Source organism: Stigmatopora argus, chromosome 3 (assembly GCF_051989625.1).
Source record: "Stigmatopora argus isolate UIUO_Sarg chromosome 3, RoL_Sarg_1.0, whole genome shotgun sequence".
In the NCBI taxonomy this organism is placed as follows: domain Eukaryota; kingdom Metazoa; phylum Chordata; class Actinopteri; order Syngnathiformes; family Syngnathidae; genus Stigmatopora; species Stigmatopora argus.
The window spans coordinates 6,230,288-6,258,108 of record NC_135389.1 but is presented as its reverse complement, the minus strand read 5'-3'; the positions used below and the strand labels follow the sequence as shown (position 1 = coordinate 6,258,108).

Below are 27,821 nucleotides of genomic sequence, written 5' to 3'. Positions count from 1 at the left end.
GGGGAAAAGTAACAACAAAATTAAAAAAAAATGTAGAGAACTTAGTTTTTGTTTTTTCAAACTGAAAATAATCACAGGAAACATTTATTGTAATTTGCTTATGCTCCATTTGCAACCAGTCTTTATAGCAGTGCTTCTCAAATAGTGGGGCGGGCCCCCCTATGGGGGCACGGAGCAAATCGTCGAGAAGCACTGCCTTATAGCAATGACGGTCTCGCTACTGCTTTTCTCACTCACCCCCTCTCTTACCAGGGGTTTTGAACCCACACCATGTTGACAATTAAGAATGTAGACTACTGAAGACAAGCTGGAGTAAGTTCTCTGTGTAGAGATGAGATGAGAACCTGCATTTCTGGAAAAGAAAACATTTTCAATCAAGAAAAAAAGGGTCCAAATACATTTTCAGCCTCACAGTGGGGAACCTGGGTTCAAATCCAGGTCGGTCCACCTGTGTGGACTTTGCATGTTCTGCCTGGGCCTGTGTGGGTTTTCCCCAGGTACTCCGGTTTCCTCCCACATTCCAAAGACATGCATGGTAGGCTGATTGGACACTAGATTCCCCCTAGGTATGAGTGTGAGCGTGAATTGTGGTTTGTCTCCTTGTGCCCTGCGATTGGCTGGCCACCAATTCAGGGTTTCCCCCGCCTTTGGCCTGGAGTCAGTTGGGATAGGCTCCGGCACCCCCCGCGACCCTAAAGGGGATAAAGCGGTTCAGAAAATGAAAAATATGGGAAAAAAATGAAAACAACAAGAACTTTCACCATAGGTATTTTCTTTTACCCGCACATGTACAAACTTTTGATACCTCTGGGAAATCTGCTAATTAATGTTTTCTTTTTTATCGTAAGAATTAACAGACTAATTTCGTTTCTGAATATTCGACACGTGCTGTTTTTTTGAGTGTTTGATAAAATATTTATGACATCTATGGAGTCATGTTTGGTTACTCGGTAACCACTGGCTGACATTTGGACACCTCGTCCCCACTCCCCTACCCAACATTCCACACACGCGAGGAAGCAACAGCTAGCAGAAGCTCCGACGCCTGTCACCCACAAGGCATATTATAATGCACAAGTTTAGAAACGCCAATTTTTCACCCTGAGCAGACTTGATAACAACATTCGACGAAACATAGGAAGAGCCGGGAAAATACGGATCATGGCCGATCTTCTTAGCGAATAGTTAGTTGTTGTTTTGGCAGAGTGAAATGTGCAAAAAGTCGGTGAGCTGCACTCGACGTCGAACAAGATGGCAGCAATAGCAGCGACACCGATGCAGGGTTTCACGGTGGCGTGGCTTCTCGCTGCTTGTCCCTTTGATACGATCACTCATTTTGTGTACGGGTTTTACTGAAGGTAGGTCATTTGATCACTATAGCGTGTACATGTACTTTATCTGTGCGTATTTTGATTGTTGCGACGAAATGACTTCGCCCATTGCTGCCTTGCTTGCTAACAGATAGGCTAGCCAACTTTGTGTGAGGGTTAGCTGGCTAGCTTTGACACGCAGTGTTTGCCGTCGTTTAAGTAGAAATAAGAATATAGACTCTGTCTCGTTTAGTTTGAAGCGAAAAAAAATCGAAACTTCATGCCAGAATGATCGGTAATTAACTTGCGGAATAACTGGCTCCTTATTATGCAACAGCAGCTGCTCACGTAACTCACAAAGTAAAGTACAGTACAGTAGATATAGTCTGCAGTAAATATACTGTACTTGGTTGAACATCGATCAATCAGTGAAGACACGTTAGTTCTCAAGGTGTCAGTCACTGAATTTATAATACGGGGTTCAACAGGTGTGCAGGCTCTTGCTGCCCCTCACCCAAACACACTAACATATGGTTAATGTGTTCTACATTGATCACTAACAGTGTTTCCCAACCTTTTTTTAGCTGCAGCACACTTATTACATTGAAAAAATCTCAAGGGACACCACGATCCGAAAATCTTTTCATTTAAAACTATGTCGCCTATATCAAAATAGTCATTCTCATGAGAGTTTATCAGCAGGAATCACATAAACCTCCAAAATGATTCCAAAATCGAATTTTTCACACTGACCTAATGTCACCAAAAGTTGATGTCTGTGGACCCTGAACAACTTCCGGTTCGAGTGATGCCAAAATAATTAATGTAATGTTTGTAATCGCAGAATTTTATGACTTTTCTCCAAATATTACTTAAATCTAATATTACGCAAAAAATGTTGTGCTCACACAGACTTCACGTCCCTAAAAGTTGATGCCCTAGAAATCAAACAACTTCCGGTTCATGGTTAGAGAAAAATAAACAACAAAATGACTGTTTCACAATTTGAATCTTGAAATAGTATAATCTATAATTTAACGTTTGTCATATTTTGGATTTAACCTTGTAATAATTCAATTTTAATCTCGTTACATCTATATTATTTTTTCTCTCTGATTATTACATATAACTTCTTGCAATTTGCCGCGGCACAACTGACCTTTGCTCACGGCACACCGGTAGGGTATCGTATTTTCTAGATTAAAACCGGATCGGATTATAAAGTGCTCCACTAATGAACACATTTTAATTTAACTCACAGCTGGTAATAGGTGCATCAGTATAGTACTGCATTTGCAGTATAGTACCCGCTGCGCACCTGATCACCACACCAGTGTGCCACGGCACAGTGGTTGGCAAACACCGCACTAACAAACTATGTATCCAGGTGGTATTTGTTGACCAGAAAGAGTTCATCGCCACAACTACTCGCCGTGATATGTGGCTCTCCATTTCAGGGTCAGATCTAGTCACCAAGCAGCGGGCTATCAGGCTACCCAGTTTGGTGATATATATACACACACGTGTGTGTCAGAGAATGGCAGAGTAAGCAAGTGCCCCTTTAAAGAGCTGATGGACGTGGCCGCATGGCAAGGACACGCAAGGTGAAATAGTTGGTTCTCAGAAGTCACATGGGGGAGGCTTTTTACATTGCTTCTTAGTCTGTTTTATCAAGTCGCTATTTATGTTTGCAGATCTGCTGCGGATGATGTTGAATGTGGATGTAGTTAAAAATAAGTCATTACCATTATGGGAGCACTGTATTTGTGTCCGTGTGTGTGGCTTCCTCTGTTCATGCATACTTATACAGTCGTACCTCTACTTACGAAATTAATTGCTTTCAGAACTTTTTTCGTAACTTGAAAATTTTGTATTTAGAGGTGTACTTTATATGTAAATTCTCTAATTCGTTCCATGGTCCTCACACAACTACCAACTAAACCCTTTAAAATTGGTCAGTGTCCCAATTTTGGATGAAAGATGTGAGAAACACACAAAAATTAGAGAAACATTGCAACAACCGAAGCATTTTCAGGCAAACAAACTGACCGCCTAAATGGAATTCAAAAAGTATACTGTCAAGCAAATGTACAGTTTAAAAAAAAAAATAATCTTCTAAAACAGGTTTCACTTTATTTTACTTATCTGCTGTCTTTTTTATTTTTTTAAAGAATGCTCAATTTGACAGTGTGAGACAGATCTAGTAATTGCAAAAGCTACAGGCTTGCTGCATGTATTTTTTCACATAGTGATAATTTTACATCATCGGGTGTCAGCGTTTGAAAGAAAAACTAATTTCACTCCCTTTTTGCTTGTTGTTATTCAAAGCATGACTTTTTCCGTATTATATATGCCACTGTGAATGAATTGCGATTCAAAGGGTCATGACAATGGTCACACTCTGAAATTGACCAATGAGAGGGAATGAACATGCCTGAATGAATGTGTTTTTGAAATGACTTAGAAGTAAACTTTGATAAAACCTCTAGGTTTTTAGTATGATTAGCTAAATATTTATTTTATTTTCCGATGTTGAGGTTTCAAATATTAATTTATAATTTTCAAGTCTTGCACAGACCTGATACCTGGTGTACAGTTTCTTTGTATCCTGCTAGCCTTGCGGTTTTATGTTGTGTGAAACTGGCACACTGCGTTACAACAGGCTTCCCTCATCTCCTATTACAGGGTAATGTACTAGTTCTCCTTTCCCGTAAGAGTGCCATGTTGGCTAGAAGCTATTTAGAGCAGGCTGCAGAATGTAACCTGGCAATACCTTTGTTTGGGGGGAATAAAAAACAAACGAAAAGACTTCATATGTTGTTATTGGCAGAAAATCTTTATATACCAGTCAAATGGCTTTATCAATTTATCAAGTTAAGTAGATAGAACTGATGCCGGGAACCTTTTTGAAAAAAGAGTAATGCGCCGTTGAGGTAGTGTGTGGCGCCACAGTGACAATGTGATGCTCCTATTGTTGCATCCCGGACTCAGCTGTGTCACCAGCGGTTTCCATATTTTACTGAACAGGTTAGCGGAGAGCCATATGCACCCATCAAAAGAGCCACATATGGACCACGAGTCATAGGTTCCTTACCCCTGAGATAAATAGATGAGCCTAGGTCAGAGTGATATGGGCTGAAAATAATGAACTGTTATCACATTGTGTTTGCCATTCCTTTCATTAATACCTTTGCTTACCCTTTGTGAAACGATGTTATTCCGTATATTATTGTACTGTTCTAAAAATATGGGCATCTGTTTGGTATCTGCAAAACCTATCTCCAAATAAATAGATAAAAACAACAACAACAATTTATGTAGTTAATGTTTTGTTTCATTTTTTTTTCTATTCTTTTTAGGTATGGCCTCACGAGTCTTGATTCAGCCATCACACTTGCACTCAGCTCAAACAAGTGCCTTAGGAGCGAGTAACGGCAACCACAAAGGGGAAGCTCATAACACCACTAGAGCCTTTACCATACAACCCCCACCAAAAACCTATGTTATTGGAGTAAACTACGGAATAGCCTACCCCAACAACATATTTCCATCAACAGTTAATGACTTTGAAAGACTGCACAGGCCATCAGCAGTTGAAGAAAATGAGGGGAGGGCTCCATTTCCATTGAGCCTGTACACTGTGGAGAGGAGAAGAAAAAGCCTTGTAGGGATACAAGATTGTCAGAGTAAAGAAACACAGCAACGGAGAATATTGCAAGGAGAAAGAGAAACACATGAAGCAGATGAGGGACATGTAAACTTAGACTTGGGTGTGACCCAGAGATGCAAACAGAAGAAAGGTAAAGTAGAACTGCAGCTGGACAACAACTGTGTTGAAACCATGCAGATAGTGGCGGCAGTATCGGATCTACATTCGCTGCCTGCTTCCACTTCAATGTTGAAAACCATTATGGGAAATGATGAGGTTGCTAAAGTTGCTGGTAAGGGAACCTTGCCTTGTAATGACAAGGTGCAGGGGGAGTCAGCTGGCGTTGGGAATGATTTAAATGGGACGAAAATCAGGTCTAACGTCACGAGTGAGGTGATGGCTAATGCCAACAAATCAGGAACAGGAGATGGTGACTATCAATTAGTTCAGCATGAGGTTCTTTCCTCTTTGAAGCACAGTTATGAGGTATTGGAGTTTCTTGGACGGGGCACTTTTGGTCAGGTGGTGAAGTGCTGGAAGAGAGGAACAAATGAAGTGGTGGCTGTCAAAATACTGAAAAACCACCCATCATATGCACGTCAGGGTCAAATAGAGGTAAGCATTTGTTAGAATTTTTTGTTAAATTCTTGTGAAAAATAATTGAAAATGTATTTCAATGTACTCGTGTGAAATTTACAACATTTGGTTTCTAGGTGGAGATACTTGCTCGCTTGAGAAGTGAGCGCGCAGATGAATACAATGTGGTGCGCGCTTTAGAGTGCTTTCAGCACCGCAGTCACACTTGTTTAGTGTTTGAGATGCTGGAACAAAATCTTTATGACTTTCTTAAGCAGAACAAGTTCAATCCACTGCCACTTAAAATCATCAGACCTATACTGCTCCAGGTAATGTAGAATAACCATTAAACAGGTACATAAAATCAGTTGAGAAATATTCTCAACACAGTTCAGTAATTACATTATTCAATTCAAAGTAATAGTTGGTGGATTTGTTTTACCACAGGTAGCAACAGCGTTAAAGAAACTGAAGTCATTGGGTTTAATTCATGCTGACCTGAAGCCCGAGAACATCATGCTGATAGACCCATCCAGACAGCCATACAGAGTTAAAGTTATTGATTTTGGCTCCGCTAGTCATGTCTCAAAGGCTGTCTGCTCCACCTACTTGCAATCCAGATATTACAGGTGAGGTGATGGACAACATTACAGCTGTACTTCGATCACCAGTTATAAATGGCAACAAGTATCTAGAAAAGAACCTCAGTACTTCTAATTAATGCTGCTGTCAACATTTATCTCTATTTTAAAAATTTGAGTGATAGAGCAGTTTTCAAGCAGAAGTTAACGGATAGGGAAGGAATGCATGTACTTTTTGGGGGTTTTCGTAACTTGGATATTTTCTTATCTTGAAGCACTCATTTGCATATGAAAAGCTTTCGTAACCTGAAAATTTCGCACCTAGAGGCATTCGTAAGTAGAGGTATGACTACAAAAGTACAATTATCAACAAGTGTATATTAAATATTACAGTTATAAGCATTTGAAAAGACTAATGTATTAATATCTAAATATAATCTATAAATAATTTTTTTTAAAATACTTTTAGTGTACTCAGTGAAAATAGTTCCCCTCCACTTAATTAAAACAAAAAAAAATCACGGGTTTTAAGAGCTTTAGTCCAAGGCATTGAATCATCGATAGACTCGCCAGAGGGCACCAAGTGGGCAACAGGAGGAGCTTCTTTCTCCGAGAGGTTTTTGGCGCACAAGGAACATGGCGACCACCATTTGTTTTCTTGTACAAATATGCTGTGCACCTTCAATGAATGAATGGCCTATCTTAAAACATGTTTCTGATATAAGGTGCACCGGATTGTAAGCCGTAGTATTAGTAGGAGATTGTCTTATACATCCACTAGATGGAGCTATTGTACTAGTGGTTAGGTGTTGTGTTATGCATCAACTAGATACTAGAATCTAGTTTAGCACAACTTCATCTAGTTACTAGATGAAGCTGTGTAAAACGGAATTTCATACAATGATTAACCAATATATATCTATATATAAGGCGCATTGGATTATAAGACGCACTGCCGGCTTTTGAGAACATTGATGTCTTTTAGTTGCACCTTTATAGTGTGGAAAATATGGTAAATTAATCTTACCCTTTTTAGTTGAGGCGAGCCTTTTGCAATTGAAACAAATCTCAAGGCATTCCACAATCTGAAAATTTTAACATTTTAAACTATGTAGACTTAATGACCAATATATGTCATTCGTATCAATTTTTTATCTACAGAATTGAAATCACACCAATCTTACATTGCCAAAAGTCTCTGGATCCCGATCTGTTATTGTTACCATGTGAGCATGACACATTGGGTACGGCACTAGCACTAGTTTGAGAATCAGTGATGTCGTACTGGCTCACTCAATGCAAATGAAATACTGGGCTATGTAAATAATTCAGATAGGCAGCTCAGGTGCAAGGGAAGAGATCTTTGTAGTCAATTCCGTAAACACAAAGTAGAGATGTTGTTTGAGACTTCTAACCTTGTTATTTTCCAGACTCATGTAGTTAGTTCTTTTGATACAGCCAAAGACAGACCAAACTGAAAAAGAATTTCATTTGCGAGATTAACCGATGTTGTACCATGCATGATCAGGAACAGACCCACACATCAATTCATTATACTGGCGAGGCACTCTGGGTGGTCCTGTCAATTTTTTAAAAATGGTTAAAGGACTTACACTCCAAGGCACTCAAAGTGCTTTGACACTATACAATCGTACCTCTACTTACGAATTTAATTGGTTCCGGAAGTTTTCGTAACTTGAAAATTTCGTTAGTAGAGCAGTACTTCATCTGTAAATTTTCAAATTCGTTCCACGGTCCACACACAACTAACTACCAACTAAACCACCAACTAAACCCTTTAAAGTTAGTCAGTGTCCCAATTTTGTATTTATGTGTGAGAGAAACACAAAAATGAGAGAAAAAATGAATGACAAGCATACAAAATCTATCCGTGTTGAAACGCAGGGGAACAAGAGGAAGCTAACGGTAGGCAACACAAACACGAACACATGAACACACATCTCATAAATGCAACATTAAGAATTCAAACAACATTAACAACATTAATCAACAACAAACATTAATGTATTATTATTTCTTAGGAATTTAATTTTTCACCCATTTTATTAGTCGCTACTGGTTCTCACCTGTTTGGATTTAACTTGACCTTCTGCAGTGCTGGTTGACGGACGTTTTGGGGGAAAAAAAATAAACTATCCAAAGACGATTGCCTTTGACGACTTTTAATTTGTTTTTACAATGCAACAGACAAATGTCGTCAAAGAGGGCGATAGCACAATTCGTGAACATTTTCTCTGGATGTTTTGTTTTTCTACAAAGGCAAAGTTTGTGAAATTTCTCAAGCATTTCTCTGAATTTTGCTGCTGGAATGCTCGCTGCTTCCTCCTCGTCCGCCTTCTTGCCGAGTGTTAGGTTTTTGTCCTTTGACCAACTTGTCATTGTCCTCCTCGCTGACCACTTCTTTTCATTCGCACTGGTAATTTTCTTCGGAGGCATGATGATAAAAACAGAATCAGCTGCTTTATGCACACTTGGAAAAACACAACAACAAAAACACCGTCAGAACTACGTCACGATGAACGGCGGTCAAAAGTACATAAGCAAGCATTCTTTCTTCCTGGTTTAATAAGCAAAAGAAAGATTTTGCTATAGAAGCTCTCCAACAATAGTTTTCTTATTACGTGCTGACAAGCATTCATTTCATACCTACTACTTGACAAATGTCTATGATGGCAAGAAATGGCCCCTTTTATGACAGTGTAATACTGTTATTATAGTCATTGGTCTAGTTGTTGCTTGGTAACTGTCATTTCCCCCTGTTGTCATCACATAAATGGCTTCTAATTGTAGCACTCTTACTCTGCGACTTTCCAAGCACTAACAAACAATAACTTGCCATACAGCTGTCTCTGAATGCTGATGTAGGTTGACCCACACAATTTTTGCAGGATTTTGTATTCGATAAAAAAAATACTACTACAGTCAAATACCGCACTTCTATTGTTGTCTTGTACTGAATTATCTTTTAAAACATGTAAAGAATATTGGTATTAACAACCACTCTGGCCCATTAAAAGAAAGCAAAGAAAATCAATTTCGCAAATGTAAGAGCAGAAAGGGCTGTTTTTACACACACACACACACACACACACACACACACACACACACACACACACACACACACACACATATATATATATATATATATATATATATATATATATATATATATATATATATATATATATATATATATATATATATATATATATATATATATATATATATATATATATATATATATATATATATATATATATAGTCTTCACTTAGACTAGTTTTGTAGTTTTTGTTAAAATACATTACAAATCTTCACTTTAAGGTTGTTTCACAGAAAAAGGGGTCTGGGTTGCCTCCCCTATAATTCCATTTTACCGGAAATGTTTCACTGTTCTGTAAATTGCTGTAGTCTTGAGGCTTTAAATTATTTAAAACATGTTTTAAACTCAACAAACCGACTGCACATTTGCTAAATGGAAGTTACTGGCACTGATATGTCAAGTAATATCAATACTATGCCATTACTTTCCTGAGCGTTTATTATAAATCTAGCAAAATTGCCATAAATTATTAAATGTATGTTAATAAGCAGGCATCAATAAAATATTTTTTGCAACAACAAAACATTGTTGACTTTCAATTGACAAAATAATTCACTCCATTAAAGTTCTGTATGGTATGGTGACATAATGTACTTCATCTAGGTTATTTGGGAGTGCACTTCTACCCTCAGCATTTTTTCTCATCTTCACCTACATTACACACAGTTTTGCATAATCATTGAAATATATGACTTGATTAACATTTGCATCCTACTTGGAAGACATCTAAGAATTGATTTCTCTCTTCCTGAGCCGAGTTTGAAAATGAACCAACAAATGTTGCCAATTGTCTTTGAAAGGTCCTCTGAGGATCTCTTTTAGGTCCCTCTACTTCAGGGGTCCCCAAACTTTTTCCTGTGAGGGCCACATAACCTTTCCCTTCTCTGATGGGGGGCCGGTGTCAGTTTGTAACAGAAAAAGTGTGACGATCGTAGGGGAGCTCAAAAAATTTATTGTTTTCCAGAAAGCCACACAACCAAATAACCCTTTCCAGGTTCTTTACAGAAAAAAAGTCAGGAAACAAATAATAACACTATTAATGAAATAAATAATAACTAAATAACCCTCTCTGAGTTCTTCACAGAAAAAAAAACAGGAATTAAATAACACTATTTATGAAATAAATAATAACTAAATAACTCTCTCTGGGTTCTTCATAGAAAAAAAAAGCCATGGAACATTAACTTTCTGTTGTGCCATGCACAATCTTCTCCCTTTGCTCTGAAGTTTATGCACGACACCACAACCGTCATTACAGAATCCCACGTCAACATTTTGCAGCACAGTGCTTGCTGGTGAATTTGGCAGTGGACTCGTAGCGGGGCAATGAGACCCCTTTTTTCCAACTCCCGGTTCATGCGTCCCATTATTAGACCGCGAGTTTCAGCCACCATGCTAGGAGCCCCGTCAGTCGTGATGCTAGCTAGCTTTAACCAGTCCAGGTCCAACTTCTCCATGGTTTGGCACACTTTTTCAAAAATATCCTCTCCTGTTGTAGTCCATTTGAGACTTTGGAGGGCTGCCAGATCCTCGCAAATCTCAAAGTTTGCGCTAACTCCACGAATAAAAATGAGCAGTTGCGCTGTGTCTTGCACGTCCGTGCTTTCATCCAGTGCTAATGAAAAAAAGTCAAATTCTTTCGTCTTCTGCTGCAGCTGGGCATATACATTACTCCCGATTTCTTCAACGCGTCTGGCGATTGTACTCGCCGACAGACTTACGGCATTAAATGCATCTTTCTTCTCGGGACACACTTCCTCCACGACAACATCCATACATTTCTTAAAAAACTCTCCGTCAGTGAAAGGCTTACCGTTGCTTGCTATCAGTTTAGCAACCCGAAAGCTGGCCCGAACGGATGCCTGGTTCAGCTGAGCTTGGCGTAGAAATGTAGTCTGCTGAGATAATATTCCAACTTTTAGCTTTGAGAGTTTGTCTGCTCGTATTTGGCCTTGCACGCTATCGTACTTGTCTTTGTGACGGGATTCATAGTGCCGGCGAAGATTGTATTCTTTGAATACTGCCACCGTCTCTTGACAGATGAGAAAAACAGCCTTTTCTTTGCATTTAACAAAAAAATAATCGTTTGTCCACTGCAGGTTAAATATCCTGCATTCTGAATCAATTTTTCTCTTAACTAACCTTTTCGCCATTATTCCGTTCTCAAACAGGTTCCGGTTGCACAGTTTTTATATGCTTGAATAGCATCGCAATAGTGATGGCCCCAGGGCTCCGCCCTCACCTGCGATCGTCCAGATGTCTCGCTAACACTCTGCTCACGCATGCAACGGTGGAATGCCCGCATGCATCAAAGGCAAACACTCTCCCCGCGCGTGTCACCAAAGGAGCAATGTGAAGGCCCGCTTCACTGGGATGATTTGTGGGCTCAGCAGGGGTGCAATGAACCAAACACAAGATTAAAACGTCCCAGTCTTCAAGGCCAAATAGGAAAATAAATCCGATAGCGTCTCTGGTATTGTTCAGAGGGCCGGTCCAAATGTGCCGGCGGGCTGCATCCCCCCCCCCAAAAAAAATAAATAAAAAAAAAATAAAAAAAAAACAAAAAAAAAACGATAGCGTCTCTGGTATTGTTCAGAGGGCCGGTCCAAATGTGCCGGCGGGCCGGATCCGGCCCGCGGGCCGTAGTTTGGTGACCCCTGCTCTACTTGATCTGTTGCTAGCATTTACAAAAGATGACCTTTTTTCTTTTTTTTCTTTTCAGAGCGCCAGAGATTATTTTGGGCATGCCATTTTGTGAAGCGATTGACATGTGGTCATTGGGATGCGTTATAGCTGAGCTTTTCCTCGGCTGGCCCCTTTACCCTGGTGCTTTGGAATATGATCAGGTAATATTCTTCAATAACACCTGCCTATCCAGATAATTACTATATTTACTGCAGTATGTTTCGGTTGTTGTTTGTATTTGGGGATGCCGACTCCTCTTCAGGAGGCAAAATGCATATTCTATTGGGTTAAGGTCTGGTGATTGTGTTATTTTATTATAGTTTAATATTGGTCTCCTCAGACCATTACAGTAATCCCACGAATATCGCGTCTTTCGCCGTTTCACTACATCACAGATTTTTCTCTGGGGGAATTTTTTTTCATATTTATTACTACCAGAACTCAGCACTGAAGTTAAAAAGAAAAAAAAAGTTCATAAAGATGTGAAAATCCATGCTGAAACCCGCAAGCGTAAGCTACTCCCCTGTCCTCCTGATGGTTTTGTCAGTGACCGTTTTGGGGTTTTTCGTTACCATTCTCAAAATGTTGTCATCCTCAGCTGACTTTTTTGAGGTTTGGTGTTCAGTTCACCAATACAGTGGTACCTCGAGATACGAGCTTAATCCGTTACGGGACTGAGCTCGTATGACAAGATTCTCGTAACTCGAGCGGAAGTTTCCCATTGAAATGAATGGGAAACAAATTAATTTGTTCCAACTCTCTGAAAAAAAAAAAACAGGATATTGGATTGAAAAAAATGTTTTATTTCTTATAATTCGCCATACATTGACAAAGTAATAAATAACGAGTGGTTTGATAGTAATAATGTGTTTAATAGGAGTAAAATTAGACACATTTCGCGGAGGGTATAGACAGCGGCATACACGGAGGCGGAGGGGGCTGCTCGGGGGGGCTTTATCCACAGCAACAATGCACTCGTAAACGAACAAACAAATTTAAATTAACTTGGATAACTATATACAGACACTCAACGTTTAATGTAACTTCAAACAAAACTAAATTCTAAATTTGTTGTAATCTTTTTTACCTTGCGTAGTTCTACGGGTTGACACCACCTGGCCGCTCTGCCGAAGTCTTCAAAACGAACGCATCAAGAGTTGTTTGTTTTTGTCTACCCTTCAAAATATTTCGATAATGTCACATACAAATGTCATCACAATAGGATAACGCACGACCACTTGCCAACGAGAAATAGTCTTTAAAGAACGATCGCGGGAGCATCTTTCCTTAGAAAGAATAACAGGAAATACAATAGTTGACCTTACCCACGTATTGATTGTGGGTAATGAAGTTTTATTCTGAGAAAGGTTGCCATTGCCTATGGGTGTTGTGTGCACGCGTATACTTCATTACCCAGAAAGCCCTCTTTTTGCCCGCGCGTTGTGCGTTTCCTGGTCGTATGAGAAACTCGTCTGAATTAATTAGTTCTGTGCTCGTAGATATTGTTATACACGAAAGATATGCAAAAAAAATGCCATGGCCACCTGGCTTGGTCGCATCACGAAATTTTGACCGCATCACGGGCGAATTATTCGATCGAAATGTTCCCCGTAAGACGAGCATTTTGTATGACGAGCGGTCGTATGACGAGGTACCACTGTAGTTTCTTTCTTTTTCACTTTGTTATAGTGATTATGCATTCGTGTTATATTCATCAGTTTTAAAAAAAAATCTGAAACGCCAAATGTCTTCTGTATACAACTGAAACTAAGGAATTGAAACTTGCTGTTGAAGTTTTTTTTTTCAAAAATATAAGTGTGGGGCAGAAGGGGTGCTTATAGTAAAAAAAAAATGCTCCACTTTATATTTTGTGATAATATATCAGCATGTGGTTAAAATCAATGAAACTATTCATCAATTTCATTTTCTGGGAAAATATCATCCTATTTTTTATTGTCACTCTGTCCAATGATGTGACCTTTTTGTATTGTGATACAAGTACATTCAGGATGTATGTGGTAAGAATGTATTCGTGAAATTTATGTAAGCTGAAACATATTCTTTTTCCTTTTTTTGACTTGCCCAGATCCGCTATATCTCTCAGACTCAAGGTCTACCTGCGGAACATCTGCTCAACAAAGGAACCAAGACCACCCGTTTTTTCTGCAAAGGCACAGAATCTGCTTACCCTTCATGGAGACTTAAAGTACATGCACACAAATTTAAATATTGTGTCATTATTGTGGTCCTAGTATCCAAACTAAAATCGGTGCTTTCAAAGTGTACCATAAATTGACAGTCGGGTCGCAATTGTATTTGTTTTCAATTCAGTTTTCAAAGACAGTACACTTCTCTTTTCTAATGTACCTTAGGTCTGATTGGGCCTGCTGCATTATAATGTGACATATTGACATTACAGATTTCTCCTTGGTTTTATGACCCGCAACCGATGTTTTTTTCTTTTTTATGGTATGGTGAAATCAAGTTATGTGCTATAATTATCTAACATTTGTGTTATGCTAAATGAACATATCTAGTTTAAAGTATAATGGGTCTTCAAATAGCAATTTTTTAGCACAAAACATTTACATGTTCGCTAGAGAAGAAAAGCCAAGTAAAACAGCAGAACTTGTTTTGTGTTGGTATTATTTGTATATTTATTTGTGTGATTTTTATTTTATTTTTCTCCCCTCAAGACAACAGAAGAGCACGAGAAGGAGACCGGGCTAAAATCAAAAGAAGCCAGAAAATATATCTTCAGCAGTCTGGAAGACATTGCAAATGTAAGTGTAAACACATTTTTACATTTCCTTTGGTGGACTAAAGTGATGATCTAAATGAGGTTTTGGCAACCTTAACAAGAGATATTGTTAAGTTAAATGATAATGCAGTAAAAACCTATCACAGTGCCAGCCAATTGCAGAGCAGATTGAGATGAACAACCAGTCACGCTAACGCCTACCACATACCTAGGGACAATTTAATTTTCAACCAGCCTACCTACCTTGTATGTTTTGGGGATATGGAAAGAAACTGGAGTACCTGGTGAATGCAATTTCAGATATTTTTATTACCATGTGTCAGACAGCGTAGGTGTTCATGGACTCATTTGCAAACACTGCTCTTATGGCAGGAAATGTTTTTATGATGATTATGGTATCCGCGGTGGCCTTTCCCTTTAGACTTTTAAGACAAAATTTATATTCCACTGCTACAATTGAAGAGTTGCCAAAACGTGTTGCCTTAACCAACCATTCACAGAGGATAGGATGGAAAATTCAAAATTCATTGACTTTACAACAAAATCGAAAAACAAGAGTGCTCATTAAACAAGAGGAACTTTCTGACTAAATCAATAAGGACCAATCATTTTGCACCGTAGTGAGAAGTCTCTCACTGAGGAAGGCATAATGTGATTGGACAACAGAATGGTGGGCTGTAATTGGCCTTCAAGAAGTCAGTCAAGCTGGACTGTGACAGTTTTGTTTAATTTTCTCTTTATTTTCGCTTTTCTATGAACTGCCTTGGAAAATGGATGGAAATTCACTTACGTGTATAATTTGGTTTGTGTGATTACATGAAGCCGTCCTATGTATTTTTTTTATTCCATGTCTTGACCAAATAAGTAAATTTAAAAAAAAAACAGTACCACATTCAGGATAGTAATAAGCAATTTACCGTATTTTCACGACTATAAGGTGCACTTAAAAGTCTTAAATTTTCTCCAAAATAGACAGGGTGCCTTATAATCCAGTGCGCCTTATATATGGACCAATATTAAAATTGTTATCACGATAAAATAAAATAAATCAGTCAATAGGGTACACCATCCTCTACAGGTCTCGCAACTACGGTAAGCACCCTGCGACTTCATTTTCTCCCGTGCGCGGTTCATGCTGGGATATGTAGTTCTTTTGTCAATACACCCAGTATGACGCCGACCGAGCACACTAATTTGGTGCTCGCCGTCATTCCAGGTGGATTGACAAAAGAACTCCAGCCGCTAGATTGGCGTCAACAAAACATTCAAAGCTAGACTGCGAACTATATATATGGATCAATATTGAGCCGCAACAGCTCTCGCAACTACGGCAAGCAGCCCCCGACTCTATTTTCCTCGTAGAAAAAGTAGTGCGCAGTGTTTGCAGGAAAATATAGTTCTTTTGTCAACCAATTGACAGAGGCCGTCATTTACTTGGGTGGATTTACAAAAGAACTTGTGCCGCTAGATATTGGCGTCAACAGAACATTCAGAGCTAGTCTGCGAACTATATATATAAATATATTCTATATGGATCAATATTGAGCCGGAACAGCTCTCGCAACTACAGCAAGCAGCCACCGACTCTATTTCCGGTGCGTGGTGAATGCTGAGATATATAAACCGGCGATTCATTTCGGTTGAGCTCGATCTAGCACATTCATTCTATGCTTGCCGTCATTCCCGGTGGAAGTCTCAACTGTGGTCCGAGCTTTCAAGAAGGCAGAAATTACTGACTCGATTAATGACGACTTTTGCGAGACGGAGACGTTCGTGTTGGATGCCGCATTCGCCCACCTGTTCAACATGAGTTATTATGCTATTGCTATGTCACGAAAATACTAATACTTTAACCTCGGAAATAAAAAAAAAACTGTTTATTCATGTGGGGAGTGAATGGAGTTGTCAGAAAGCTGATTTTTAATCTATTAATAAAGTTTGGCTGACCTATCTGACTGTTTTGTTGACATTCCCTTTAGCGCAGCACCCTCTAATGGATGCATAACGTAACCCCAGCCTCTACTGTGGACCCGTATAATGCGGTGCGGTAGACCAGTGTAATGCGGAGCGGTGCGCCTTATATATGGAAAAAAAATTAAAATGTGTCATTCATTGAGCGTACACCTTATAGTCGTGGAAATACGGTATATATTTATACCCCAATTCTCATCTCTATTTTGTCTTGGTCGACGGTTTTCTGTACTCAGGTGAACTTCGTGTTGAGTTCAGACAACAGTGACATGCAGGCAGAGAAGACCGACAGGAGAGAATTTGTCTCCCTACTGAAGAGCATGCTCCTGATAGACGCAGAGGACAGAACTGTTCCATCTAATGTTCTGAGTCACCCTTTCCTCACCATGACTCATCTGTTAGACCACCCACATAGTAACCAGTAAGCTTGTCATATCTAATTCTGACACAGTAACTTGCAGTCCACATTTGGATATCGCTCCCTTTAACCCAAGAGTCACCAAACTATTCCGGCCACTGAGGACCAGTTTATGGACCCCTGCTTTAAGATATGTAGGAATTTATCAAATGTACAACTAAGTTTACAGAGACTACTTTTACAAGACTTAAATTCTTGGTAAATGAGCCAAATAGGTTTCTCATTGTGGCAGTTACAGAAAACATTTTGCAATTTGCAGTCAGCGGATCAGAAACACTTGCAGATATTGCAAGTAAGGGATTTACACAAATGTAGAAAATAGATTTCTTGAATCCACTTGTAGTCTTTTAATCTCCAATCCTGTAAATCACATCGAAATAGAAATCTCTTGCCTCATCTTTTAATTTGAAATTGAAGTGTTTTCAATTTATGCGAAACACTATACACTACACTGATTAGCCTCATAATTCCTTTAGCAATTACTACGATGATTTCATCTTTTCAGTGTACAGTCATCCTTTCGCATAATGGACGTGTGTCATGGGCGTACCAACAATGCAGTTTTTGATGCATTGAACCAGAACACCACTCATTTTTCAAGACCCGTTGTCTGTCCTGCTCCTTCCACTGGTCTCCCTGTGGGCTACAACAACATACAAGTTCACACTCAGGTGAATTGTTACAATCTACTGCTGCATACGGTAATCATTTGTTTTGGCTGACCAGGTTAACACTAACACTCATATTACATTCTTTTACTGTTTGCGGAGCAGGGTATGACACAATCTGCGCCTTCAGTGATGCATCCAAGGATTACTCTCACAGCAAGAAATGGTCCATTTAGGTGTAGTGACTCCTTCCCACCCGTTCTTCTATGTCCACCCAACATTCAAGGTGTATAGAACATTTGAACATTTAATGATTACAATAATTGCATCAAAAATGGTCATAACTGTCGTTTTTACAAAGGTAAACTATGTCCGCTCCATAGTTGAACTATGAGCATTCATTCATTTCCTCAACCGCTTATCCTCACAAGGCTCACGCGGTGCTGGAGCCTATCCCAGCTAACCACGGGCACCAGACGGGAACACCCTGAATCGGTGGCCAGCCAATCGCAGGGCACAAGGAGATGGACAACCATTCATGGTCACACTCATACATAGGGGCAATTTAGAGTTTTCAACCAGCCTACCCTGCATATTTTTGGGCTGTGGGAAAAAAACTGACTAAACGGAGAAAACCCACATAAGCCTGGGGAGAACATGCAAACTCCACACAGAGGAGACCCGACCTAGGATCGAACCCCAGAACTGTGTGGCCGATGCGCTAACCACTCGTCCGCCGGACCGCCACGGACAAAGAGCAATGTACCTATTTATAAGTACATAAGGAAATACTAGACAATCTGTTTTATAAGGAGGTACAAGTTCAAAATAAACTACGACTGCCCAGCTCGCTCCATAAACTTCTCCTAAGTCCAGAAATATAGAAAGCACAACTGAAGAATGCTCATACCCTTTACTGGCTAATTCGGAACCTCCCGCCAACTGTAAATGGTACCTTTACGGTGGTATCTGTACTTACAAATGCTTCTACAGATTAGGTTACAAAAAGCCTCGATGAGAACCATTTTGTTGCAAGATACGAAAAAAAACAAACGTCAAACAAAATTAAACATCCCCGTGTTATGTGCTTTGTGGCATCCAGGGAAATGTGCATATTAAATACTTTGTGGTATTCCTTGCTAAAATCGAAAAACGCTGACTAACCAGGAGCAGCCACAAAAAGTGCTCTTACATAGTATATTAGAGACGGGTTAGAAAGCAAAAAATGTAGGTGATTATATGTTTTACCCTTTAGACTTGGTGAATTTCTTACTGCTCAACCAGGAAAATACTGAAGTTTTAGCTATCGGTCCCAAAGCTTAGAGAAAGTTTTACTTAAACTACATGATTTTAAACCTTGTCAAAATATACCATTGTTGGACTGAAAACGTAATACAACCTGTATATTGTCAAACTAATCATTCCTAGTGATCATTTGGAAATTTACAGTAACATATTTTCTTATTTATTTTGCTCTTTCAAAGGTAATCTCAACCAATCGGTCCAATATTCTGTTCCTATGGTACACCAGGTTCCTCCAATCCGGACCCTTCAAGTGAGGCCAACTGTACTAACCCAGGTATCATTAAATGCCACACTAACAGTACATTCAGGTTTTAATTTAATAATTCATTTCTTACTTCAACTTAAACATTTAAAGTATAATAATGCATGAGGTATGATTATTGAGAATGTCTCTTTTGTCTTACAGCCAGGCTGGTCTAGCAGAGGTCAGCAGTTTCTGTTGCAAGCAACCTGGCCCCAGATGACTGCAGTTGGTGTGCCACCAGCTCACCCTGTGCCAACATCGTCTTCTCTAACGAATGACACTACAATCTGTGCTCCAAGAATCAGTGAATGGCGGTAAGTCACAAGCAGGCTTGCTGAAATGTCTATTTGTTCTTGTTTGTATGTTCTGACACATAGAATATTTGTTGAATAGTAATTACATTCAGCATGGAGGGAAGGGGAAAGTGAATACCATTTGAGTATAATTTCAAGATTTCATATAAAAATGCACAGCAGTTTTTTTACAGCAGGACCCGGAAAATGCCACTCATTTGCAGGCAGTGTGGAAAAAGATGCCGGGCCCTTCATATTAGCAAGTGTCCTTATCCTAATCCTTGGGGATTGCGTGTTTTTTTTGTTGTTGTTTTTTTGAGTTACTACTTAGTAATCATTTGCTCCTTGGGCAAGTATTTCAGTTGATCTTTCTATATATATCAACTTCCCAACAACCTTTCTAGCATTGTTTGTAAGAAACACTGCTTTTTCACTGCAAATTATCCTTTACCCGTGTTTATATTGGGTTGAACTTCATGGCATTCAATGAGGTAGTCTACAACCCTTCATTTGTAGTTACCAATATGAAAAATGATTCATGGTATTAAAAGAATATTCAGGATACATAGAAACTTGAACATTTGCATTTAACAAATACAGCAGTACATCACAAAAACACTCCCTCTTTGACCTAATTTCTTTTTTTCACTAACAGGAAATTGCATTATAATACATTGATGCAACAGCCGCTCCTGACTAACCACATGCCAGCTGTCTCTGCACCTCAGCCTCTCAATATTGGTATAGCCCATGTAGTCTGGCCCCAGTCAACTAATAAAAGAAACAGGCAGCAACACAACAGGTGAGCATTTGCTGCTTTATTGCATGACCATACTGCACTGGTGTTCTTTCAAAGATGACTTAATCTTCAACTATTTATTTTTTTATTTGTTTAACTTTTGTTTAAATAGGAACCTGTCCCAAACAATCAAAAAACACACATCTCAAGTTCAATCCACCAGAATGGTCAATCTTGTTGGTCAGGATGTCTTAGGTATCAATGAACCTCAGATGGAGGTACCTCTTTTGGAACCACAGCTGCTGACCCATCTAAATTCGGACGAAGGGGAAGATGATTCCCACGAAGAGGTGGGGCATCTCAGAGAGCGTCCACCCAACAAAGAGCTACAGCAAGATTTTGGTCTTCTGATGGGTGACACGCCAAGCCCAACACCCAGTGTGATCAGTATCCACAGTGAACCAACAGATAGTGAAGAAGTGGAAGATGACAAAACACAGTTGTGCTGCCCAAGAGAGTGAGTTTTTAAAGAATAGTCAAAAAAGGAGGAATATATATTTTTCAAGAAAAATCAACATGCACGTGATTTTATTGCAACTTGTGTGGGATAAAACATTTACTAGTATGTTGCTGTTTCCATTTTTTTTAAATGCTTGATGGGTGATCCGTGAACTACATGAGATTGGAATTGTGACATCCAATAAAACAAACCTGTATCTTACCCCCACCCCTCTGTGTAGTTCTAAAGAGCAGCACTGCCTATGCGAGATATGCAGAAAAAACACCAGTGTGACTATGGAACGAGTATGCTCCCTTAGCAGTCCTGACAGCAGTCTCAGCACCAGTTCATTTGCATCCAATTCTCTGCACTCCAGCCCATCTGTATCACCCTTCAAAAGACCCAACAGGTTTTTGTTGTGTAATGTTACAAATTATTTGTTCACTCTTTACAGGAGTTAACAATGTGCACTATTCACTCTCTCAACCAATGTGTTCTTTTTTGTCCAGTATGTCTGAGGATGATGGTCACGAAAGTGGCTGTGAAACAATAGAGGGCTCCCCTACATCCAATACATCAACGTCACCCCATGGCAACAGTTCCTATAGTTTCCTCAACAACAGCAACCACAACAGTCTGCCAACTTCAGGTGCGGTAGTAGTACCATTGCCTTCCCCTGCAATGCATGGGAGGAGTCCTCGTGATACAAGAACAATGGTGGTTCCGCCTATGCGAGTGCAAAACAACAACATTCATGGAACACAGGACCGTTTCCACAGAGCTGGTTAGTATTGCCTGATTCAGCGCTTAACGCTTTAAGTGTCATAGTCACAAAATCTTGAGAACTAGTTTTCTTGAATTTAAAACAAGCCATAACTGCAGATAAATTGCTTTATGTAGTTACTTTTCCCCCTATCAAATCTTTATCATTAACCTTAAGACTCATTCAACACCCTGATTGCATTTTTTTTCTAGTTTCTATTTTTTTTCTAGTTTTCTAGTTTCGTGCACCTATAGTTTTAATGTAGACAGGTTGCTCAAACCAACTTTGCAGGAAAAAAAGATTTTGATGAGATTAGATCTAATCTCATCATAATCATGATTAGATCTAATCTAATCTCATCAAAATCTAATTTTCAAGGAGCCAACCTCTTGGCATTTACCTTTTTTTCAGGCCACCGAAAAAGCTTAGCAGGTATGCATGTTCAGTAGTGCTCCAGGGGTCTTTACAATTCATATTTGTACAGTGTTGTGTTTTTTCTGCGTGTGCGCGTTAACACGACATAAGAGAAAGACAGTGTGATCCTGCTCTTAAAAGTCTTAAATTGACTTGGCACAGCGTTGGAGGGCTGGGGGGGGGTAATAGCTGAGACAGCTTCTTAGGGCGCTGGATTGAAGCATATAATTGTGACACGTTTGAAGTGTCAAAGATCAATGTATCACATAACTAACAGTTATGTTAGCTCGTTTATGTCAGGTAATGCTGTCGGGTCCGCACATAAATTCTTTTTGGCAGAGAATTGAATGGTCATTAAAAGAGCTAGATATGCGTGTTCAAAAAATAAATGTAAAAAAATGAACAAAGTGTCATCCAATCTACCAGTAGCACCTTAGTGATCAAATAGTAGATCATGATCGACGTAATGAGCACCTTTGCTTTAAAACGTCAGAGTGCTCTTACATGTTTCAAATAGGAATTGGGGAATTTTAATTTTTATACTTTTTCATAGGTGATCAGGCCGTAGGTCTGTCTTTGAGATGCCTCTTCTGACCGAGGCATGTTATTTTTCCGTTGCCTGTAAATTTAGTCAGCGTTTTGTTAATATTTCAACTAATTTTAACTGCCTGATGACTTTTTATCATGCACAAAATGTTGCCACCTAGCCCTTAGCTGTAAGCTATGTGACTTTTGTTTTGGGTGCTCATGCTGCAGACCAGAAGGAACAAGCTAGGGCTTACCGTCTTCTAGTGAACATTAGAGGTCTTAACAGGTGATCAGACATTTGCCAAACTATTAATATTTTGCTCAAAACTTTTGACTTTCCCTCTATCAGAGTAGTACAGAGCTGCCAACTTCTCCGGAATTTCCGGAGTTTACCCAGACAAGTAACGAAAACTCCGGGACTCCTGACAACCTCCTTAAACTCCGGAATTCCCCCAAAAATTGTCATTAATTTTTTTTTAAGCAACCTTTTTGGAAAAGTACCAAATTTCCAATTTAAATGTCTCGAAATTCATATCGTCGCTATGGCTTCCGCATTTGATTCAACTCCACTGTAAACCGGATGAATCCGGTAACATGAGTGCATTGTGAATCATTCGAGTTACAAGTTCTGACAAATGATTCGTCTTGTGCGACTTCAGCGTGGCAATCGATTCGGAATCAATTGCATAGATAGTCTCTATCGTTTTAATATATTCGTTTTAGTTTTTTTTCATAAGGGAAGTATGTATTATTAAGGCTGATTAAACCACCAGTCTTTTGTTTTGAAACAAATCCTGTAATTTCCGGCGTTGTTCTAAAGCAGCGGTCTCAAACCGGTCCTCAGGGGTGCACGTTTTCATTCAAACCGAGCAAGCGGACAGCTGTTGCAAGTGTAATCACTTGATTGCAGCCAGGTGCTACTTATTTTAGAAGACCCCTCATTGGTTAATTTTTTGGAATGTTATCATATTGAAATGCAAACCTCTTTACATTGTGTGTAACGACACTTAAATAATAAAGGTTGAAAACTTAACATGGCCTGCGAAAGAAGTAACTCCTAGTTGATTGAAATGTGGATGCATTTACTCCCTATGAATCCAATAATCAGATCCCTGTAGAAATTCCTGGTAAACAGCAAACAAAAATGTGTAAATTGAATCTATAGGACAGGTGGTACACACATGCAGTGTTATAAAAATAAACAATATAAACTAAATATTATGTTGCAGAATTAAGTCATTAATTTAGCCCATCCCAGTTCGAACAGATTGGAAGTCTGTCATTAATCTCAGCTAATTGGTTTAGTGCAAAAAGTTATTCACAAAAAGGAACACAAAAAGTACAGATATTTGACACCACACCATCGGTACCATGGCATTAGATACCTGCCATTCTTACTATGAATCAACTGAACCCCCCCAGTCACAAATTAAATGAATTACTCGTGTACAATGGCAATTCTTTAACAGTAAAATTACATCAGGCAAATATCGTGTCATACAATACTGTATCTAAATAAAAATGTCCTTTAACGTATAAATAGACATCAGTCAAGGATGTTTATATGCTGCTTTACTTGTACGCTTCCCTTGTTTTTCTCTCCTGTCTTTAGTCTTGAAAGTAATCTGAACAAAATCAGCAGTTTTCTTTGCAGTGCAGTGACTACATTATTACATATGTGTATATAGATATGTTTATATACATAGCTATATGTATATAGACATGTATCTAGATGTGTATATATACACAGATATGTACATACACACACCAGTACTTGTCTAACTCAATTATTTTCTGTCCTAATCTCAGAGTTGTGGTCCCGATCCAAAGGGCGCTGCAACATTGCAGGACAGCAGAGCACTCCCGCTATCCCCTTCCTCCAATCAACTCCTCTTATGTCATGGCAACAAAAACTGCAGCAGCAGCACCCCCACTTGGGCCTTGGACAGGTCTTGTTTCCACCTGTTTTATTTTTAAGTAGTGCACGTTACTGTGAACCCTCATGTTTCCCTCCAGATACATTCCAAAGCCATTCATGATGTGTTTGTCAGTTTATTTGTCCTCCACATAGAATTGAACACAGCAAAATCCTTGTCACATTACTTTTGTTAGTCACAGAGCACACGTAGTTGGCATAACTTCATTGTTCCATTCTGATTAGTCGCCATCTCCCATGATCGCTTAACCAATCAGAATTTACAGTTGTGTAAATCGTCTAATGCCTTTGACATAAAATACAGTCATAGCTCTACTTACAAACTTCTTTACATACAAAATATTCGGGTTACAAAACATCTCAATATGGGAATGTTGTGTTTCTGTCGGAAAAAATCACATTACGAAACACAAGTTCTCAAAACATCAGCCCGAAATGTGAATAGTAGCATCCTTATTTTATTTTGAAATTGGAGTAATAGAGTTTCTGTCCAACACCTCGCTAGCCTCGTCTAGGCTAGGAGGAGCTGGGTCTCCACAATGCTTTTTGGAGTTCTCACAAGCTGTTTTGTGAGTTTTTCCAAGTGTGCTTCCTGCAACTTCATTCTTAATCATTTTTTCTTTTAATCATTGGTCCCAAAAGACTTCCTGTTGCGAGTTAAAAAAACGGGTCCTGTTCAAAAGACGTGCTTTGCCCAGTTTGATGGCATTGCCTTGGCCATTTTAGGAAAATCATGAACTCGTCAAAGGCAATTGTTGTCGTAAAATTAAGATGCCTGTCAAAATTTCTGCAGGTTTTATTATTCATTACTTTTCATAGTTTAAGGAGGGAGTTATTCTATCTTTATTTCGCAACAGAAACACAAAAACACTTCTAAAAATCATCATTTTATATTCTCTCTTTTTTCAAGTAAGGTATCGTAGTTACTTTCGCAATAGATTTATTTGATTTATTTACTTATTGACAGAAGTATGAAATTTCAAATTTGAAAGAAAAACGATGCGAGTGAGAACGAATTAATTTGTATTTTGTTCATTTCTATGGGCAATGTTGATTTGAGATGCGACTAAATCGACATACGAGCTCGGTCCCGGAACACATTAAGTTTGTATCTCAAGGTATGCCTGTATGTATTGAAGGGTTTCATTGCAATCCCTTGCTGCCTGATGGAATGCTGCTGAACATTTTCTTCAGTTTAGCAATATTGTTTTGACCATTTCTTTTCTATCTTCTTGCTTTAGATGCAGTCTTTTGTGACAAACCACAACATCAAAGAGTGGAAAGGCAACTACGGGCCGCTACGACCTCACGCCTTTATTCCCCCTACCGTCCACACACACAACTTTCCCCACCTTCCGCACAGCAGCCCCACGCACAAGTTAGGTGTCCCCCCCACACACACCCTGATCTCCTATCCTCCCAGTGGCTCCCTTACCACAGCCCCCCACCCAATATTGACCTCTCATCCGCCGCCACTACTTCAGCACAGCTACAGCCTCTCCCATGCCCAAGGGGGAGCTCTAGTCCACCAGGTGAACATGGGCCTCAGCAATCATTCTCAGCATCCTGGCTATCACAGGCTCCTCCTATCACCTTCAGTCCACACACATCAGCAACCTGGCTACACCCACCACCCCCACCAGTTCAAGCCAGCCTTTCACCCTCCACCGCCCCCTCCTCACCCATACATGGGCTCACCAGCCACCTATACGGGCTTCCCTCTGAGTCCCACCAAATTGGGCCACCCCCCTCAGTTCTCTTTTATTTGAAGAGCAGAACGGGGATCCAGAACCACCCTTGGATCACGCCAAGGTTAATAAAGGCCACCGGCAAATTCAGTGGAGCTGCATCATGGTCAGGAAGTGCTTGCAGCAGCGAAAAAGGCAAACACTAGTGTTTAGGAGAGAAAAATCTATGATCAGAAGATGAACTCAGTTATTTTTCGGAGGACAGTTAAATTCACTGGCTTTCTAGTGTGAAGGTTAATAAATTGATGTTAAATACACATACATATACGTACACACTCAAAATTTAAGGCATTGTCCTTTGCACATAAATTCTGTCCTGTTGTTTTCTAATCTGTCAAACGACTTCCTTGGCTATTTTCACACTGCAGGTCAACTCAAATTTATTTAAGCCCATATCTAATTGAGTGGGGGGCAGGGGTTTCTTCTCATAAGGCGGCGTGTTGCATATTGAATTGAATACTTTTATTGTCATTATATGAGTATAATGAGATTTAAAATTATTCTCATTGTGTCATTCTAAAGCATTCATTTATCCTCAATAGTCGAGGGCACTGTAGCCTATCCCAGCCAACTACAGAAATAGGCCAGGATCACCCTGAATTGGTGGCCAGCCAATCGCCGGGCCCAAGAAGACAAACAACCATTTACGCTCACACTCATACCTAGGAACAATTTTCACTGTTCAATCAGCCTACCATGCATGATTTTGGGATATAGGAGGGAACCACTGAAACACTATGGACCTTTCAAGCTCCATACAGGATGGTAGGAACCCACCGCGGAATGAACCCTTGATCTCAGAACAGTGAGGCGGACATGCTACATTCTAAAACACATACCGTATTTATTCGCGCACCCATAATTTATGAATAAAAATTGGTATACATTTTTTTTATTTTTAAGTTTTTCTCAGCTCACACCTAGGATTGCACCGGTACTGGTAACTGGCAAATGCTGAACACATTTATTCACAACATATGGTATGGAAACCTGGTAAAACAAACTACTACCAATATGAACACAATTCTCAAATGGAATTTAAAATTTTAAATCCTTCAAGTCTAATTCCTCATCATAATATTTAAAAATGTTCAAAGTCTGATTCATCATCATCAGATTCGCCAAACAATTAATTCCATTCTTCTTGAGCAAGGATAGTGTGCGGACTCCTTGTGCGGACTTGTTTCCCTGGAGCAAATTTTTTTAATTTTACCCCTTACGTCAGGAGTATCTTAAAAAAATCAAATATTCTAAATTATTTTTAAATTATAATTTATTTGTTTTTAATGCGTCCCAATACATTTGAGTGTGTTTTAATAGAGATTAAAAATAAGGGAAACATGAAACGAGGCAAAGAGCCACAGTATATACAAAATATGATAACAAGCAAAGACCTGCATTCATTTTGGCCGGGAGCCACCACTGACATGGATCAATCTGGGAAACCTCCAATTGACACCTTTTTCATGGGATTCAACAACAAAAAATCTGAATTGGGTATTTTATCCTGCAGTGTGAACCCGAAGCTTTTAATGCCTTGTAGCATGTGCATACCACTTGTCAAAGCCATTGTGGATTGAAGGCTCTCAGTTTGCTGATGCTGTTGCCATCAGCTAGTGCCTTAACAGCAGAGTACAGGATGTGTTTATATATATATATATCTACATATAT

The 27,821-nt window shown here is 39.3% G+C and overlaps 1 protein-coding gene across 2 annotated transcripts; it reads left to right on the top strand.

Moving 5' to 3' along the window:
* The first annotated feature begins 990 nt into the window (after positions 1-990).
* Positions 991-26,650, top strand: hipk3a (homeodomain interacting protein kinase 3a). Of its 2 annotated transcripts, XM_077596227.1 has the most exons (19): positions 991-1,358; positions 2,768-2,914; positions 4,670-5,574; positions 5,673-5,864; positions 5,983-6,164; positions 11,961-12,084; positions 14,010-14,129; positions 14,620-14,706; positions 16,892-17,076; positions 17,579-17,744; positions 17,847-17,967; positions 19,166-19,260; positions 19,393-19,544; positions 20,179-20,325; positions 20,435-20,779; positions 21,003-21,170; positions 21,271-21,545; positions 24,276-24,415; positions 25,644-26,650. In XM_077596227.1, the coding sequence occupies exons 3-19, from the start codon at positions 4,672-4,674 to the stop codon at positions 26,169-26,171; spliced, it is 3,930 nt and encodes a 1,309-aa protein (XP_077452353.1). In that variant the 5' UTR covers positions 991-1,358; positions 2,768-2,914; positions 4,670-4,671; the 3' UTR covers positions 26,172-26,650. The 2 variants fall into 2 exon arrangements, with proteins under 2 accessions (XP_077452353.1, XP_077452352.1); XM_077596226.1 differs by lacking the exon at positions 2,768-2,914.
* The last annotated feature ends 1,171 nt before the right edge of the window (positions 26,651-27,821 follow it).